The sequence below is a fragment of the Rhinolophus hipposideros genome, assembly GCF_964194185.1.
Source record: "Rhinolophus hipposideros genome assembly, chromosome: 8".
In the NCBI taxonomy this organism is placed as follows: Eukaryota; Metazoa; Chordata; class Mammalia; order Chiroptera; family Rhinolophidae; genus Rhinolophus; species Rhinolophus hipposideros.
The window spans coordinates 59,358,692-59,375,939 of NC_138054.1; the positions used below are offsets into that span (position 1 = coordinate 59,358,692).

The 17,248-nt window shown below is 32.2% G+C and overlaps 1 protein-coding gene across 1 annotated transcript in view; it reads right to left on the reverse strand.

Moving 5' to 3' along the window:
- The window catches only part of LOC308500894 (uncharacterized protein C1orf185), a gene marked incomplete at both ends in the record, with an annotated part of 28,714 nt that extends 17,485 nt beyond the window's left edge, over window positions 1-11,229 (reverse strand). The window contains 2 exons of the mRNA XM_081056415.1: window positions 1,902-2,007; window positions 11,172-11,229. Of these exons, the coding sequence (XP_080912541.1) occupies window positions 1,902-2,007; window positions 11,172-11,229 (164 nt within the window). The remainder of the gene's footprint in view (window positions 1-1,901; window positions 2,008-11,171) is intronic.
- Window positions 11,230-17,248: the final 6,019 nt, after the last annotated feature.

Genomic DNA, 17,248 nt, shown 5'->3' on the forward strand with positions numbered 1-17,248 from the left:
GCATAATACTCTCTAGGTCCATCCATGTTGTCGCAAATGACAAGGTTTCATTCTTTCTTGGCTGAGTAATATTCGTGTGTGTGTGTGTGTGTGTGTGTGTGTGTGTGATCTTCTTTATCCAAAGTTAATCATATGTTCCAGCAATTTCACTTTTAGGTATTTACCCAAGAGAAGTGAAAGCATAGATACAAAAATATTTATACAAGAATGTTCACAGCAGCTTTATTCCTAATAGTTAAAAACTGGAAATGACCCAAATGTCCATTAACAGAAGAATAAACAACAAACAAATTCGGATATATTCATACAATGGAATATTACTCATCAATAAAAAGAATGAACTACAGATAAATGCAACAACATAAATAAACCTCAAAAATACTATGGGGAAAAACCAGACATAAAGTCCATATAGTTACATTTATATGAAGTTCAAGAATAGGAAATTAATCTATGATGATAAAAATCAGAATAATTGCCTCTGGGTGGGAGGTGGGGAGTAATGCCTGGAAAGGAGCATGAGGGAACTTTACATGAGCATGAGGGAAATTTCTGTATCTTGACTGAGATTGTGGTTACATGGGCACGTATTTGTTGAAATTCATCATCATACATTTAAAATCTACACATTTTTTTGTATGGAAATTATACCTCAAATTTTAAGAAGTGTTATAAAAATGTAATTTATCTATAGGTGACATTATTGAGTTTTTAAAATGGGGATAATATTACTGCTACCTTATGGGGCTATTATGAAGTCGAGATAATATATAAAGCACTTAGAATAGTGCCTAGTATGTAGTAAGCACTCAATGTTAGCTAGTATGATGATGATAGTGTGTCATTCCTCTGCTTACATTCTTCTAATAGCACAAATAATAAAATCCAAACTCCATATTCTAGCCTTCAAACTCCTATGTGATCTGGCCTGTACTTACCTCTTCAATCTCATCATTATTTTCCTCTCAGTACAGTCTATTCACACTGGCCTTTCTATTTACTGAACAATACTAACATCATTTCCACTTGGGGTCTTTGAACTTACTATCTCTTTGAAAGCTCTTCCACAAGGTCTTCACATATCTGTCTCCTCCTTTTCACTCAGGTGTCAGAATAAATACTGCCCACTTGAAGAGGCATTCCCTGACCACTTTATCTATTTGTTCATTATCTGTCTCCTCCCAGTGTCACTGCAAGTGAATGAGACAGAAACCTTGTCTGACTCGTTCACAGAACAATGGCAGGTACCCAACAAATATTTGCTGAAAAAATGAACAGGTGAATAATTTCTAGTTTCTGACGTGTGCAAGTGGATAGAGTATGTATTCATTTGCTGAGAAAGGGATTACTGGAAGAGTGTGTGGGAAGATCATGTTACAATTTATATATTTTTAACACCAAATAAAGCAAATGATTAAATAATTAAAAACACCAAATTTTAGGATTGAAAGGAACTGAAATGCCAAGTATCTTTTCTTCTGTGTCTGGCAAAAGGCTACATTTGCATCATACCAAAACATTCTGTCAGCTCTTTCCTTAAGCATCTTCTCAAGAAAGGGAATCTTCCTGTCAGTAATGTTTTTAACCTCTAAATGAGTTTTAAATTTCTAGCTTTATGTTGTCATTCAAACGTATGTCTTCTAGAGAACACAACAGATCTCATTATTTCTTAAAATACATGAAGATTGCTACTATACTACTTGGACAATTATACTACCAGGACTTCTATTTTCAGGCTATTTTAATCATGTAAAGCTTTCCCTCCCCAATCAAAGGGTCTATAACCACATCTCAAATTACAGAATCAATACTATTTTAGTTATTTAAGTTTAGTATCATTTGAAAAGGTCTTTCATTGGATTTTTAGAAGAAAAAAAGTAAAATATTCTAATATACCTTACCTTCGTTTGCAAATCAGGAACCACAAAGCTGATGCCAAAGCAAAGAAGCCAATTCCCAAAGTAACAGCACCAGCAGCCAGAAAATAAGTTAAGTGATTAAAAAAACCTATACAAATAAATTAAACAAGAATATTTCATGCATGTATCTTAATTCTCTAGGTAAAATTAAATCATATAATATTTCAAATGACACTACATAGAGTAGTATTAAAACATTAAGTAGGAAGTTGGGAGACCTGAATTCTGCACCTGTGCATTTCTAATAAAGTTCATGATCCTGAGTTTGAGAATTACACAGGGTCTCATGCTGATTGGGGCCCAGGGTACATTTCTCTGACCCTACCAGGATTTGAGACCTAGATTTTGTTTGTTTTTATACAGCTGTCAACTCCTTTTTCTTATCTGGTTTTCTCCTTTCCCAGTCTAGCTGTGATTTTTTTTTTTACTTTTCCAGTATCATTCCAGTATCATTTTTTGCAGTCCTCCAACATAAGACACTGTCCATTTTAAGGTTTTGATTATCAGTCACTACAAGGAGGTAGATGAGGGCAATAAAGAATAAGTATGAGGAATTAAAAAAAAATCTTAGGAATCTTGAAATGTTTTATCTATACTCAAGAACAGTGAAAGATCATAGCCAAAGCTAAATAAAAGCAATATCAAATAATAGCATATCACAGCTTTATAATTGGAAAAGCCTACAGGAATTATATGGTATAACTCCTTCATTTTACAGATGTTAAAATTGAGATCCAGGTAAGAGAATAACTGAACTAAGTAAGGGTAGCTAACAAATTAAGGCCAGTCTCCTGTTTTTTTTCTATTATCTTAATACCAATAATTTCTTTTTTTTAGTTTCAGGTATACAAAGCAATGTAATAGACATTTACACCCCTCACAAAGTGATAACACCTCCAATTTACTACCCCTCTGACATCGTATATAGCTGTCAATATACTATTGACTATATTCCCTATGCTGTACTCCACATCCCGTGAACATTATCTATCTATCTATCTATCTATCTATCTATCTATCTATCTATAGTGCCAAAAAATGTATACAATGGACACTTCGGTCAACGTTGCTCAAGCACTAGTTTGCTATATTCAGAAGTGTCTGGACGCTGATGGTAACCACTTTGACCACCTCTTGTAACTGCAGAAGTCAAACATGACTTGTATTCATCTTTTGTTATCAATATATATTGAGAATTACAATTTTAATACAGTTTTCCTTTCTTAAAATGTGTATACATTTTTTGGCATCATATATATATATATGTGTATATATATATATATATATATATATATATATATATATATATAATTTTAAAATTATAGTTGACATTCAGTATGTTCAACTTTAGCTTCCAGAACATAGTCAGTGGTCAGGCATCTACTCAGTACATGAAGTGATCTCCCATGTGCCCATGTGGCACCCCACATAATCTTTACAACATCACTGATTATATTCCCCATACTGTTAAATACCAATAATCTTAATATAGGTATATATTTTAAAAAATTAGGAATAAAGAAAAGAAATTACAATCAGATTGGTCAAGTACTCATTAAGATTCTGAAATCTGCTACTTATGCATAAAGCGAGCTGTAGAAAGCCTTTGCAGAAGGGTATACAGAAATGGAAGGGCATTAAGAAAACTTTGGAGTATATTATTTGGGAAAAAAGCGTTTAAAAGTATAAAACTAATAGAAGGTCTTTATGTGTAAATATATCATAAGTTCCACTAAGGATATGACATGATAAAGAGTTCTCACACTTTTGTTGTTTCCTAAGTAATTTTCAGCTTCCAAGACAGTGCTTCTCAAATCTTTGTTTTCTTTGGGTTCAGAAATGTTTACATTTGGGAATTAATTAATGGTACCAGTTATATAAGGCTATTTATCAAAGTGATACTCATAATACAAAAAAAACCCACAACAAACAAAAAAACCCCACAAAACCTCTAAATGCCCCACATTAGGAAGTCAATTAAATAGGCTATGGGGATATTATAATTGAAAAATATAGTATTCTTTAACTATTTAGTGCAGGGTTTCTTAACATCAATACTATTGATCTTTAGAACCAGGTAATTTGTTGCTGGGATGCTCCTGTGCATTGTACTAAAGATGTCTCCAGGTATTAAGAAATGTATTCTGGGAGCTGGGTAAAATTGCCCCCAGTTGACAATCACTGGCATAGTGGTATAAGGAAATGTCAGATAGTATCAAAATGATAAAAGCAAGACAGATAAAACCTATATTTCAAAAAATGTAAAAGACATAGTTGTACTCAAATGTAAGGATTTCTATAGATAGACAAAAGAAGAAAAGCAACACAGAGAAGCAAGTAGGGGCTACTAAGATCTGGAAGCAGGAATTATTAATAACTAGAAGAAGCAGAGAAAATCCTTGAGACAAGGCCTCAATCCATCCTCTGGCGCAGTGAATGACTCTGCGTTACCAAAATCTCTGAGACAAAAAACTACTGAGTCACCAATAAAAGACCAATTCAAATGGACTGAGGAGGAATCTTGGAACTAAAAAATAAAAAAAAATTTAAGATGGAGTAAACTCTTTCTTGAACATAATTAATGAAATGAAAGATAATACTGAGAAATTCACCCAATTACATAAGGAAATAAATTTATGATAAATAGTAATACTTGAAAAAGATTAAGAGTATATAACATAAAACTAATAGAGGTTCCAAAAGTAAGGATAGAGAGATAACAAAGAAACAATAGTCAGAGATGCAACCTAAGATTTTTACTTTAAAACAATTTTAAATTTATACATAGTAAAATTTATTTTGTGCACGTGTTTGCAGGGCTATCAGTTTGACAAATACAGAGTTCTTAATCACCACCACAATCAACTTACAGAACACTTCCCTCCCCACCAAAAAATTTCCTTGCCCTGCCTTTAGGAGGCCAAGTACCAACTGCGGGTAACCACTGATTATTATTATTATTATTATTATTATTATTTTTTTTTTTTTTACAAATTGTGATTTATTTATGGATGACATTTTTTCCACTATAATCTTATTTTAGTTTTTTGTTGTTGTTGTTGTGGTTGAGAGCCCACTGGCCCATGTGGGAATCGAACCGGCAGCCTTCGGAGTTAGGAGCACGGAGCTCTAACCGCCTGCGCCACCGGGCCGGCCCACCACTGATTATTTTTGATCCTTCTTCTTCAACCTTATACTTTAGTCTTTCTAGAATTTCATATAAGTGGTATCATATAATATGTGGCCTTCTGAGTTCGGCTTTTTTCACTTAGCATGATGCAGTTGAGATTCATCATGTAGTTTTTATCTTTTTGTTGTTGAGTAACAGTCCATTTTATAAATGTACCAGTTTGTTTATTCCCCAGCTGAGAGACATTTGGGGTTATTAGGAATAAAGCTACTATACACTTGCATACAGGTATTTGTTTGCACATAAGTTCTATTCAGTAGAGTCAGGTAGCAAGTGTATATTTAAATTGGTAAGAAACTGCCAAACTGCTTTCCACAGTTGCTGTGTGTCTTACTCTCCCACCAGCAGTGTATGATCTCTCCAGCTGCTTGGTGTCATCACCACCACTTGGTATTGTCAGTTTTATTTCAGCCATCCTAACAGACGTGCAGCGGTATTTCATTGTGGTTTAAATTTTCATTCCCTTAATAATGATGTTGAGCATCTTGGCATGTGCTTATTTGGCATCTGTATACCTTCTTTAGTGAAGTATTTGTCTAAATCTTTGCTAATTTTTTAGGATTCTTTATATATTCTGGATACAAGACATTGGTCGGATATGCGATTTGGAAATATTTTCTCCCAGTCCATGCCTTGTCTTTTCAATTCTCTTAATAGTGTTTTTCACAGGGTAAAACTTTTTAATTTCAGTGAGGTCCAATTTATCAATTTTTTCTTTTATGGATTGTGCTGTGGCTCCTATGTGAGAACTCCTGGCCTAGCCCAGGTACAAAGATTTTCTCCTATAAAAAATTTATAGTTTAACACACAATGTGATATATATAGATGATGTATTACATAATTGTACATAATTGTATGTGCAATGGTTCCAACACCATCTGTTGGAAAGACTATCCTTTCTTAATTGAGTTGCCTTACCATCTGCAGTGGTATGGATAGACCTAGAGGGTATTGTGCTGAGTGGAGTATGTTAGACAGAGAAAGACAGATGCAATGTGATTTCACTTATATGTGGAATCTAAAGTATAAAATAAACAAAACAGGAATAAACTCATAGATACAGAAAACATTTTGATGATTGCCAGATGGGAGGGAGGTTAAAGGGTAGGTGAAAAAGGGGAAGGAATTAAAAAGTACAAATTGGTTGTTATAAAGTCGTCATGGGATTGTAGGGTATAGCATAAGGAATACAGTCAGAATATTGTAATAACTATGTAAGGTGTCAGATGGATACTACACTAATCAGGGGGATCACTTCTTAAAGTATGTACCTGCCCTACCACTATGCTGTATTCCTGAAATTAATATAAAACAATATTGAATATCAACTGTAATTGAAAAATTCTAAAAGGGGTTAAAAGCTGAAGGGGAATAAAAAGTCCAAATTTCCAGGTATAAAACAAATAAGTCATGGGGGTGGAATGTGCAACATAAGGAATATAGTCAGTAATATTGTGATAGCATGGTAGTGTCAGATGGTTACTGGACTTATCATGGTGATCACTTTTTTAGGTATATAAATGTTGAATAACTATGGTCTACATCTGAAACTCAGATAATATTGTATGTTAGCTATATTCCAATAAAAATCTTTAAAAAAATAAAATTTAAAAAATCAGTTAACTATATTTGTGTCAGTATATTTCTGAACATTTCTATTTACAGATGAGGAAACAGATGAGGCAAAATGAGGTTAAGTAACCTGCTTAAAGGCACACAACTGTTAAGTGACAGGACAGTAGTAATTTTAAAGTTGCTAAGGTTCTTCCTTATCTGTATTGGGTGAAGAATAGAGACACTGAATATCTTTAGATTTGTTAGAAAAAAACTGTTAAGTATGAATGCTAAATATGTAAGGGTATCATAAAAGAAAATATCTAAGTGGCCAATAAACAAAAAAAAAACTTCACTGATAATCAGGAAAGTGCAAATTAAACCACAATGAAATAATATGACAACTCTATATGATGCCTAAAATGAAAAAGAAAATATCAAGTGTTGCCAAGGAGGCAGAGTAACCTGAATTCTCATTCACTGGTGTGAAGGTAATTTTGTACAGTGCTTTGGAAAACTGTTTGGCACTATTAATAAAGCTGAACATATGTATGTCCTATGACCCAGCAATTCTTAGACATATACATAACTGAAGTGCATCCATACAAGTATGTTCACAAAAATATGTACTAGAATGTTTATGCATCACTATTTGAGAGAGCCACATATTAGAAACTGACCAGTTGCCCATCAATAGTTGAATGGATAAATTAAAAAAGTTAAATTTCTGAAAACAAAATATTCTATAACAATGGGGAAGAATAACTACAACTATGCACAACAATAAGGAAAAATTTCCTAAATGGTGTTCTGCAAAAGAAGGCAGACATAAAGTTCAAACACAGACATCAAGGGGAGTTCAAAGAAGCTGATAATGTTCTGTTTCTTAAACTGGGTGCTGGTTACACAGGTGTGTTCTGTGCAAATTCATCAAGCTTAGCACTTAGGACTTATGAATAAACTAGATCTACATGTCCCAGCATGAATAGAACTGCAAAAACAATTTTCAGTGAAAAGCAATTTCCATAAATTTACATTCAATTATTCCAATTACGTACTGATTCTATTTATGCACATTAAAAGAAAACACAAAATAATATCCTTTAAAAAACATTAATGTAACAGAAGTATTAAAATACACCAAATACATATTAGTTGTATCTGGGGAGGAAATGAGGGGTGTGGGATTATGGATAAAACACAACCTTAGACTTTATCTGTAATGTTTTATTGCTTTAAGAAATTAAAGATCTGAAATTTATATGACCAAAAAATATTTATTTAGTAGGTGATACGTTGGGTTTTTTTATTCTTTGTCCTTTTTTATTTTCATTTTTCTGATTTTCTTAAATATTTAAAAAATATAAAAACAATATGATCTCAATTTTATAAAAAGAGAAAAAGGGACACAACATATTTGTATAAGGAAAATAATCAATATTAGTTATACCTGGGGTAAGGGTTTAGAGTTATAATTTTCTACTGCAGAGTTTTCTGTATGTCCTAATTTTCTACCATGAGAATCATAGAAAAATTAGAAAGAAAATTTTGAAGCTTCATATGCAATTTTTGACTCCTTACTTAGATGCTACAGATCTCCTTGCAGCACCTTCTTTGTTGTTATCACTGTGTTTACAGCCCATTTAGTTTTCTCCTCCTGAAGTTCTCTGTCTCTGTCCGCCTCTTTATCCTTTTTTTTTTAAAATTCTCCATTAGAGAAGAAAATAGGTGTGATTAGAAAATCATTTCAGTCCCTGGTTTAAATGGGTCATTTACATCTCAGAGGAATTTCAGTGAGGTATAAAGAATCTGAAAGTTTCCAAAGCACTTTACCAAGAGAAAGACAAATTACATATTTGCTAAATACCTTCAACAAGTTGCACTTTCTCTCTAAATCAAAATGAAAAGGCTTACCTCTGAGATCATTAAGAGCTCTCATTTTGATGTTTTAGTCAATATATATTATAAAGAAACACTATATACAAACGGTAGCATTTTTACTTCCTTGACTATGCCCTTAAGTATCCTATCCAAAGTAATGATTACTCTTCACTTTCAAAAGGCTCTATCATATCCCCCTGTTTCTTTGTTTTTAATTACTATCATAAAAAATCTTTACTTATTGGTTTATTGTATATTATCTCTTCCCTTTACTAGAAGATAAGTCATTTTCACCATGGTATTCTCAGAGTTTAGAATAATGACTGGTTACTCAAGAAATGATTGAATAATCAATGAATGAATGATAGGCAGTGTGCTAGATGCTAGCATCACAAAAATGAATAATGTAAGTAGTTTGTTTAGTAGGAAGGTCATAAACGTGAAAAAGAATAAATGCAATTAAAAAGTGTTATAGGTGTTATAAGGGAAGAAATAAGTACAAAATGCAGACATGGGAAGATCTATAAAAAGACAGAGAAAAGTTAAAAAAAAAAAAGGCTTCATAGTTTAGTTGAACATTGTTTGAGAACTTTGTATTGCCAAACCCCTGCCAAGAATTAGTGATTCAAAGATAAGTAACACATGATCATAGAGTTTACATTCTGGAGGGGATAAGACATTTAAATGGATATATTCATTAAAATATTCTAAGTTCTATGATAATGACCTGTTGACAATGCTAAGACAACAGAGGCAGTTTGACCAAGTGCAGGAAGTTTCCTTAAGATAACACCTAAGCTGAATCTTACAGAATGAGTAGGAGATAGCTAGCCAAAGACATTACGTCTTAAACCAGGTTATGACTCTTCCATCTTAAAATAAACAAAATTCTCTTTTACTCACAACACTCTCCAACTTACAATTGATCCTTTTCTTACCATTTGCAGCCAAACTCTTAAAATGAGAGTTTCTACTTCTTCACAACTTCTATTTCCAAGGTCATTAATAACTTAATTAACACAAAATCAAATGGTCACTATTGATCACTCTCCCACCTTGTCAGTAACCTAAATTCACCTGGTTTTCTTCCTTTTTCTCTAGCTATATCTTTATTTCCTTTGTAGGTCCCTTTTCCTTTGCCCCTCTATCCTTTAACATCTAGATTAGATACAGATATATCCTTTAATCTAGATCTAGGTAGGTGTGTTAAAGAATATATGGATAGATATATAGATACACAAAGAATATAAATAGACATATACATATAAATAGAGATGATTATATATAACTTTAACCAGAATTACTAAGTATTTGTACCAGCAATGTTTTCACGCTATTTTTTGCAATTATCACAGAACTACAAGTCCTGTTTTTTTGTTTGTTTTTTGAGTATTCACAAATTACCTGTTTATTATACTTTTAGGGTTTTGTCAGATTTCAGTCTCAGGTTTACTCCAATTCAATAAACATCTATCGAACACCAAATATGTGTGAGATACTGTTTTAGGCACCAGGGGAGGAATTAAAAATCTATTTAAATAAGAATGAATCCTTGCCCTGGAGGTGTAAATATTTATAATGAAATGTAAGCAGGGCTCATATGTAACCAGTATAAAAAGTTGACCATACTGATTTTTTTAGTTTGTGTCTGAGCTGATTGGATATAAGACTAAATCTGTAAACTTGAAATAGTTACTTATTATGTTGATTGGATTTTAATGTTCTTATTTGAAAAACAGGAGTCATATTATCTATCTTGTAGAATTAGAATAAGAAATAAATAAGATAATGTTGAAGGGAATTAATAACATAAATAGGAAGACACCTCAAACTTATGAGGTTATAGTGCAAGATTCAACAGCTTTATAGAAGCATTATTAAACATACCACATTCTCTGACAATAATGCAATTAATTTTGGAATTAATAATCTAATACATACTCTAAAGCTCCCATACTTGTGGAAATTGAAAATCACACTATAAATAACTCATGCATTAAAGAGGAAATCAATGGAAATTTAAAAATACACAGAAGTAACCAGTAATGAGAGCATTCTGTATAAATACTTGCAGCAACAAAGGTGGAGCCAAATGCAAGGGAAAGATATGGTCCTAAATACAGATATTAGAAAAGAAATCTGAAAAATAATGAATGTGGCATTCAAATTACAAATTGAAAAGGATGAGCAAAATAAGCCCAAATAATCTTGAGGAAAGAAAGAAGTAAGGAAATTAATAGAATAAAAATTAAGATTTTTGGTATTGACTAATAAGATTGGCTAGTAAGATTAGCCAAATAAAAAAAAGAAGGTACAAGTAAACAATATTAAAATGAAGAATGAACATAATTACAGTTATAGCAGAGATTAAAATAAAACTTTCAACAACTTCATGCCACTGTTTTAAAACTTATACTAAATTATATACACCTAAAAAATGACTTACAAAAAGTGACTCAAGAAGTAATAGAAAACCTAAATGAATATGTATTCATTAAATTTAATCTGCAGTTACAAAATTTCCACAAAAGAAAACAGCAGGCCCCCATAACTTTACAATTTCTACTATATACCCATGATTCAAGTATTTCTTATCTTATACAAGCTCTTGCTGTTTGTTCAAATACATTTTCCTCTTCTTCCCAGGCAAAAAGCTATAGTACATGTCCGAGCTTCCCATACCATTAGGTGAAGCCATATGACTGAGTTCTAACCAGTGGAATTTGAGTGGAAATGATGTCACAAAAAAAGCTTCCAAGCACCTTTCTCCATGTTCTTTCTCCCTTTAGGCTTGACTGGGATGGAGATGATCCCTAGAGAACTTTGGAAACCATGTATCATCATAAATATAATTGACATTTATAGAAAACTCAACCCAAATAAAATGAAAACACAACACATAAGGATTTGTGGGTTGCCACTGAAGCAGGGGGAAAAATCTATACCAAAAAAACTGCCACATTAGAAAAAAAATATGTGAATGATCATAAAAACTAGAATAAATAGAACAAATTAAGCCCAAAGTAAATAAAAGAAAAAAGTATTAAAAACCAAAGTTAAAACCAGTGAAATAGAAAAAAGAAAAACAATAGACAATTATCAATAAAAGCAAAAGCTGGTTCTTTGAGATTTATAAAATTGATAATCTTCTGGCTCAATTGATCAATAAAAAGAAAAAAGGCACAAATTACCAAAATCAGAAGTTATAGAGGTGACATTACTACAGATTCTACAGATATTAAAATAATAGTAAGGCAATATTATGAACAATTTTATGCTAGTAAATTTAACAATTTACATGAAATGGAAAAATTCCTTAAAAGACATAAATTTCCAAAGCTTATTCAAGAAGAGGGTAACATAGACACATATCTACTAAAGAAATTGAAATTGTAGTTAAAATTCTTCCTACAATGAAAATTCCACGTCCAGGTGGCTTCACTGGTAAATTCTACCAAATATTTAAGGAGAAAAATAATATTAATTCTTCATAAATGCTTCCAAAAATCTGAAGAAAAATACTTTTCAATTCATCCTTTGAAGTCAGCATTACCCTGATACCAAAACCAAACAAGAGTAAGAGTGAGAGGAGAGAAAAAATTATAAATTAAATCATGAACATAGATGCAAAAATTTTAAACAATATTTTAGCAAATTGAATACATTATATTAAAAGGATAATATTTCATGACCAACTAGGGTTTGTCCCAAGAATACAGGGTTGGTTTACCATTTTAAAATCAATCAATGCAATTCACCATATTAACAAGTTTGAAATGAAAACCCACACGATTGATATGGATCTATACCAGTAGACATGAAAAAATTTGATAAAATCCAACATCCATTCCTGATTTAAAAAACAAAAACAAAAAACTGTCAGCAAACTAGGGTTGAAGGGAACTCTATCCTACTTATCAGGTTCTTCAACCTGATATGGGCCATTTACAAAAAAAAAAAAATCAGACTTAATGGTGAAAAACCGAATGCTTTCCTCCTACAATCAGGAACAATACAGGGACGTGCACTCTCATAACTTCTATTCAATTCAACACTGCACTAAAGTTCTAGCCAGTGCAACCAGCCATGGGAAAAAAAAAACACATAGAAAATGGCATCTAGATTAAAAAAGAATAAATGTTTGTATTCTAAGCATTACTGTCTGAATGCTTTTGTGCCTCTCCAATTTATGTGTTGAAATCCTAATGTCCAATGCAGTATTCGTGTCCAATGAGTTTTAGAAGGCGAGGCCTTCGAGAGGTGTTTAAGGTCATGAGAGAGGAGCCCTCATAAATGGTATTAGTGTTCTCATGAAAAAGACCCAGCAGAGCTCCCAAGCCCCTTCCACCATCTGAGGACACAGCAAGAAACAAGAAGCGATCTCTTCTGACATAACATTTGACCATGATGGCACCCTGATCTCAGACTTCCAGCCACCAGAACTGTGAGAAATACATTTCTGTTGTTTATAAGCCACCAAGTTGGTGGTATTTGATTATAGCAGCTTGAATGTACAAAGCCCACAGAGTACAGGATCATCTATGTAGAAAAACCTGTGAAACTTTAAATAAATTAGTAGAACAATTGAGTTTAACAAGATTGCAGGATACAAGATCAATGTACAAAAAGACAATTTTCTTCTGAAACTATGAAACTCCTAAAAGAAAACAGCTTTATGATATTAGTCTTGGATATTATTTCATGAATGTGACACTGAAAGCAAAAATATCTAACTAAAAAGCTTCTGTACAGCAAAACAAACAAACAAACAAAAAACATCAACAGAGTAAAAAAGAAACATACAAAATGGAAAAAACATATGCAAACCATAAAAGGTTAATTTCCAAAATATAAACGCTAAACCCAATAGTAAAAAAACTAATAACCCAATTTAAAAATTGGTTAAAGATGTGAATAGACATTTTTCCAAAGAAGCCATTACATACAAATGGCCAATAGGCATATGAAATAATGTTCAACATCACTATCCATTAGGGAAATGTAAATGAAAACCACAACTCAGACCTGTTAGGATGGCCACTAAAAAAAAGACTACAAGTATTGGTGAGAATGTGGAGAAACTGGAATTCTTGTACACTGTAGGTGGGAATGCAAAATGGTGCAGCTACTATGGAAAACAATACGGAGATCCTCAAAAAATAAAAATTAGAACTACCCTATGATCCACCAATCCCACTACATCTACCTCTTGGGGGTTTGGAATGATTAAACTAATTAATGAATGAAAACATATTAAAAGCTGGAAAAAGTTATCAAATATGTTATTAATCTTGTGAGAGTAAAAGTCAACCTTCTTAATTTTCAAAACAGATTCTATACTTTATTATTTGTATACCGATCATCTGAATTATACTGTTTTTCCTTTAATAAATAATAAATGACTTTGTATCCTTGTCAGATAGTTATCTTGAACTGATTGCTATCAGGCTCTTCACAAAGTCAGTGCAAACAAATGGCACTTGTAAGAAAAACTTGGAATAATAAGACTATATAATCAAATATCACTTGTAATAAGTGATTCTATTAAAAAATATATCTAAGCTACAATAGATTAGTATTTCTACAAAAAATGCTTTTAATTTAATGTTATATTTTAATATTATGTCTTTATCTTTTAGCAAGAATATATAAAGAAATGATTATATAGGGAAATAATCACATAAACATTAACTATATTATCCATCATATAATTTAGTGTCCTTTATATAAGAATTCTGTGATGAGTTCTTTTAGAATTCAATATCAAGAAACATTCTTTTTATACCAACTGACAATGTGTTCATTTGTCAGTTAAGAATTATATATCCAGTGTTTCTTTGCCTTAAATATTAGAAAGTTCAAACTAAAGTTCATGCTTGATTATGGGAATTATGTTAACTCCAATTTTAAATTTATGACGTTTCCATTTTTCCTTCTAGTTTTTAGCTTTTACATTTTTATCAGTTTTATTATATGTGACTTTTACTGAAAGCTATTGTAAATCCTTTCTGAAAGTAAAAGGTATACATTTTAAAAATTAGCTGGAACTTTGTTAGTACTTCAAAGAAAAGGGCCACATATTATTCACTCTTGTGTCCCTTGACACTTTTAGATTTATCCTTAAATTTTGCTTGTAGCATAGTACACAATAGGGATTTAACTATAAATGGCTCATACTACCATCTGAAGAACTGCTATTCAATGAGAGTCAGATTAATTAATTCCAGGGTTATTTACTGAGCACTTATCATGTGCTAGACACTGTTCTGAAGCCAGTGATACTTCCTCTCTTAAGAAGAGAGTCCTGGGACTCATATTTTAGTGGGAGGGGACAAATAATAAACACATAAGCAAATAAGATACACATAAGCAAATAATAATAAGACAAGCAAATAAGATAGGGTGATAAAGGTCTTGAAGAAATCACCTAATAACCAGGTGGAAGCTGAAAAGGATACCTCAAGATAATGTGTATTTTCATACTATCAACCATAAAAAGATCTGAATTGTCCATTTGAAAGGGATACTGCTTATATTTGTCACCAATTCAATCACTGGGAGCATTTTTTTTTTTTTTACAGTGCAAGGAGGTCTTGTTTAAGAATGTAGAAGCACCGCCATACTGTGGCATATAAAACTGAAAGCAACAAACAAACAAGACAAACAAAAAATCATGGACACAGACAACCGTTTAATGGTTACCAGAGGGTTTGAGGGGAAGTGGGTGGTAGAAGAGGGAAAAGGGGTGGTGTATGGTGATGGAAGGAGAGCTGACTCTGGGTCGTGAACACACAATACAATATATAGATGATGTATTATAGCAATGTACACTTGAGACCTATATCATTTTGCTAGTCTATGTCACCCCAATAAATTTAATAAAAATTAAAAAAGGTAGAATCAGATGATGTTGAATATTATACTAGTAGAGCATAATAACAAAAAATTATGTTATTAAACTCATTGTATCAACAACAAAATAGTCTTTTGACTTTCACTAAAGTAGTCTTCTAGTTTAATCCCTCAAATTTCCTCTGCATTTTCCTAGATTCTCTTCATTGTAACCTTCCTTCCAAAAGGTAAGAGGGTTGTAGGCAAAAAGATAAACGTGCATCACCAGCTAGAATAAGTACTTAAGTATTAGTTTCCCTGGCTAGAATGTTTATCTTCAGATTGAAACAAACGTGAAAGATATGCAATTACAAAAATACAAATAATACTGACTCTACTACTAATAGATGGTAATACATTATTCTGGAAAGTCTTCAATTTGAATTTTAAGAGGAAAACAGAAATTTCTCATGCAACTTAAATTCTCTAATTATGCCTATCCTTTTGTATGTTTTGACTTCCATGTACATTTATTATCCATTCAAAAAAATTAAAAAGCCAACTGGAAAGAGTAAAATGAGTTATTTAAATATTTTTTATCCAAAGGGACAAAAAACTCATTTTTCTAATGAGTGATATAAAATTGATGAAATACTGTAATTTGTGAAACAAATAGCAAAGATCCTTAGTTTTTATAGGATGCTTTACAACCCAATCACATAAGTAGATATCGATAATGTATAGAACATATAAGAAAAAGCTGGAGATGAGTGTTATTTCTGAAATCTATTCCCTTCTAATTATACATGTTGCTGCTTCCCAAGGAGACCTGTAATGAGTGAAAGGGTCTCAAGAGAACAAAGACAAAGTCACGATAATGGGATTAAGTGGAAACCCCAAAGCCCTGAGATTCCAAATCAAATAGGGAATGTTTGTCAGGGAGTAAATTATACATGGCTATCACATCAAGAATGCTTATTATACCAAAGAACTGAAGAGGGGGTGGGACTTAAGTCAGAACTTAATGGATTCATAAGCTAAGGGTAAATATAAAGGAGGGAATCAAATGCTTATGAACCAAGAAGGGGACTCTAGTTACTAAGTTCCTACCAGAGAAGTAATTACAGTTGCTGTCAAGCATAAGGTAAATGCTTAGCCAGCCAAGGAGAGAGTCAGTCACCAAAGCATTTTTACACTACTTTTAAGATCTCTTGAATGGCTGCTACTGTTTGGCAGTTCCAAGTTTGTAAATCTCTTCTATCCTAATCTAACATTTTATCTAAGACTGGTGCTCCGATTACCATCCAAAATGTGTACTTTCCTGAAGTTTCCATGGTAAACTGTTTACTGAGTTGACCGAACTCCACTTTACATCACCATGAAATATCATCACTGTAAGTACTGCTACTTTTGTATTCCATTCCTTTCTAATCCTGATAAGAAACTCTAAAATGGAATATGTAATTATGTTATTTAAGCTCATTATACATTCTGAAATGATCAAATGTGACAATAAATTAATTTAACCTCTTAAAAACGGGCAGAAGAACAAAAGGAAAAAATAGACTAATCTGTTCAACAACAATTTGAAACTTCAAGCCTTAGAGAATCATATCAATACAATTAGCACAGCTTATTATAAGCAACCTTATAGGTATGTCTGTATACATGAAATATGTTTTATATAATTCCATTCACAAAACTACATATGTGAAAGATTTTCTTATATTCAGTGTTGTGATACAGTTTTTATAAATGCTGTCTGATCCAGTGTTGAGGCGCTGGCTAGAGCCTGATCAGTTCCCTTTCTTGAGCAGCCAATTAAATCCATATTTCCGGCCACTTCCTTTATAGGGCTCTTATACTGCAGGCC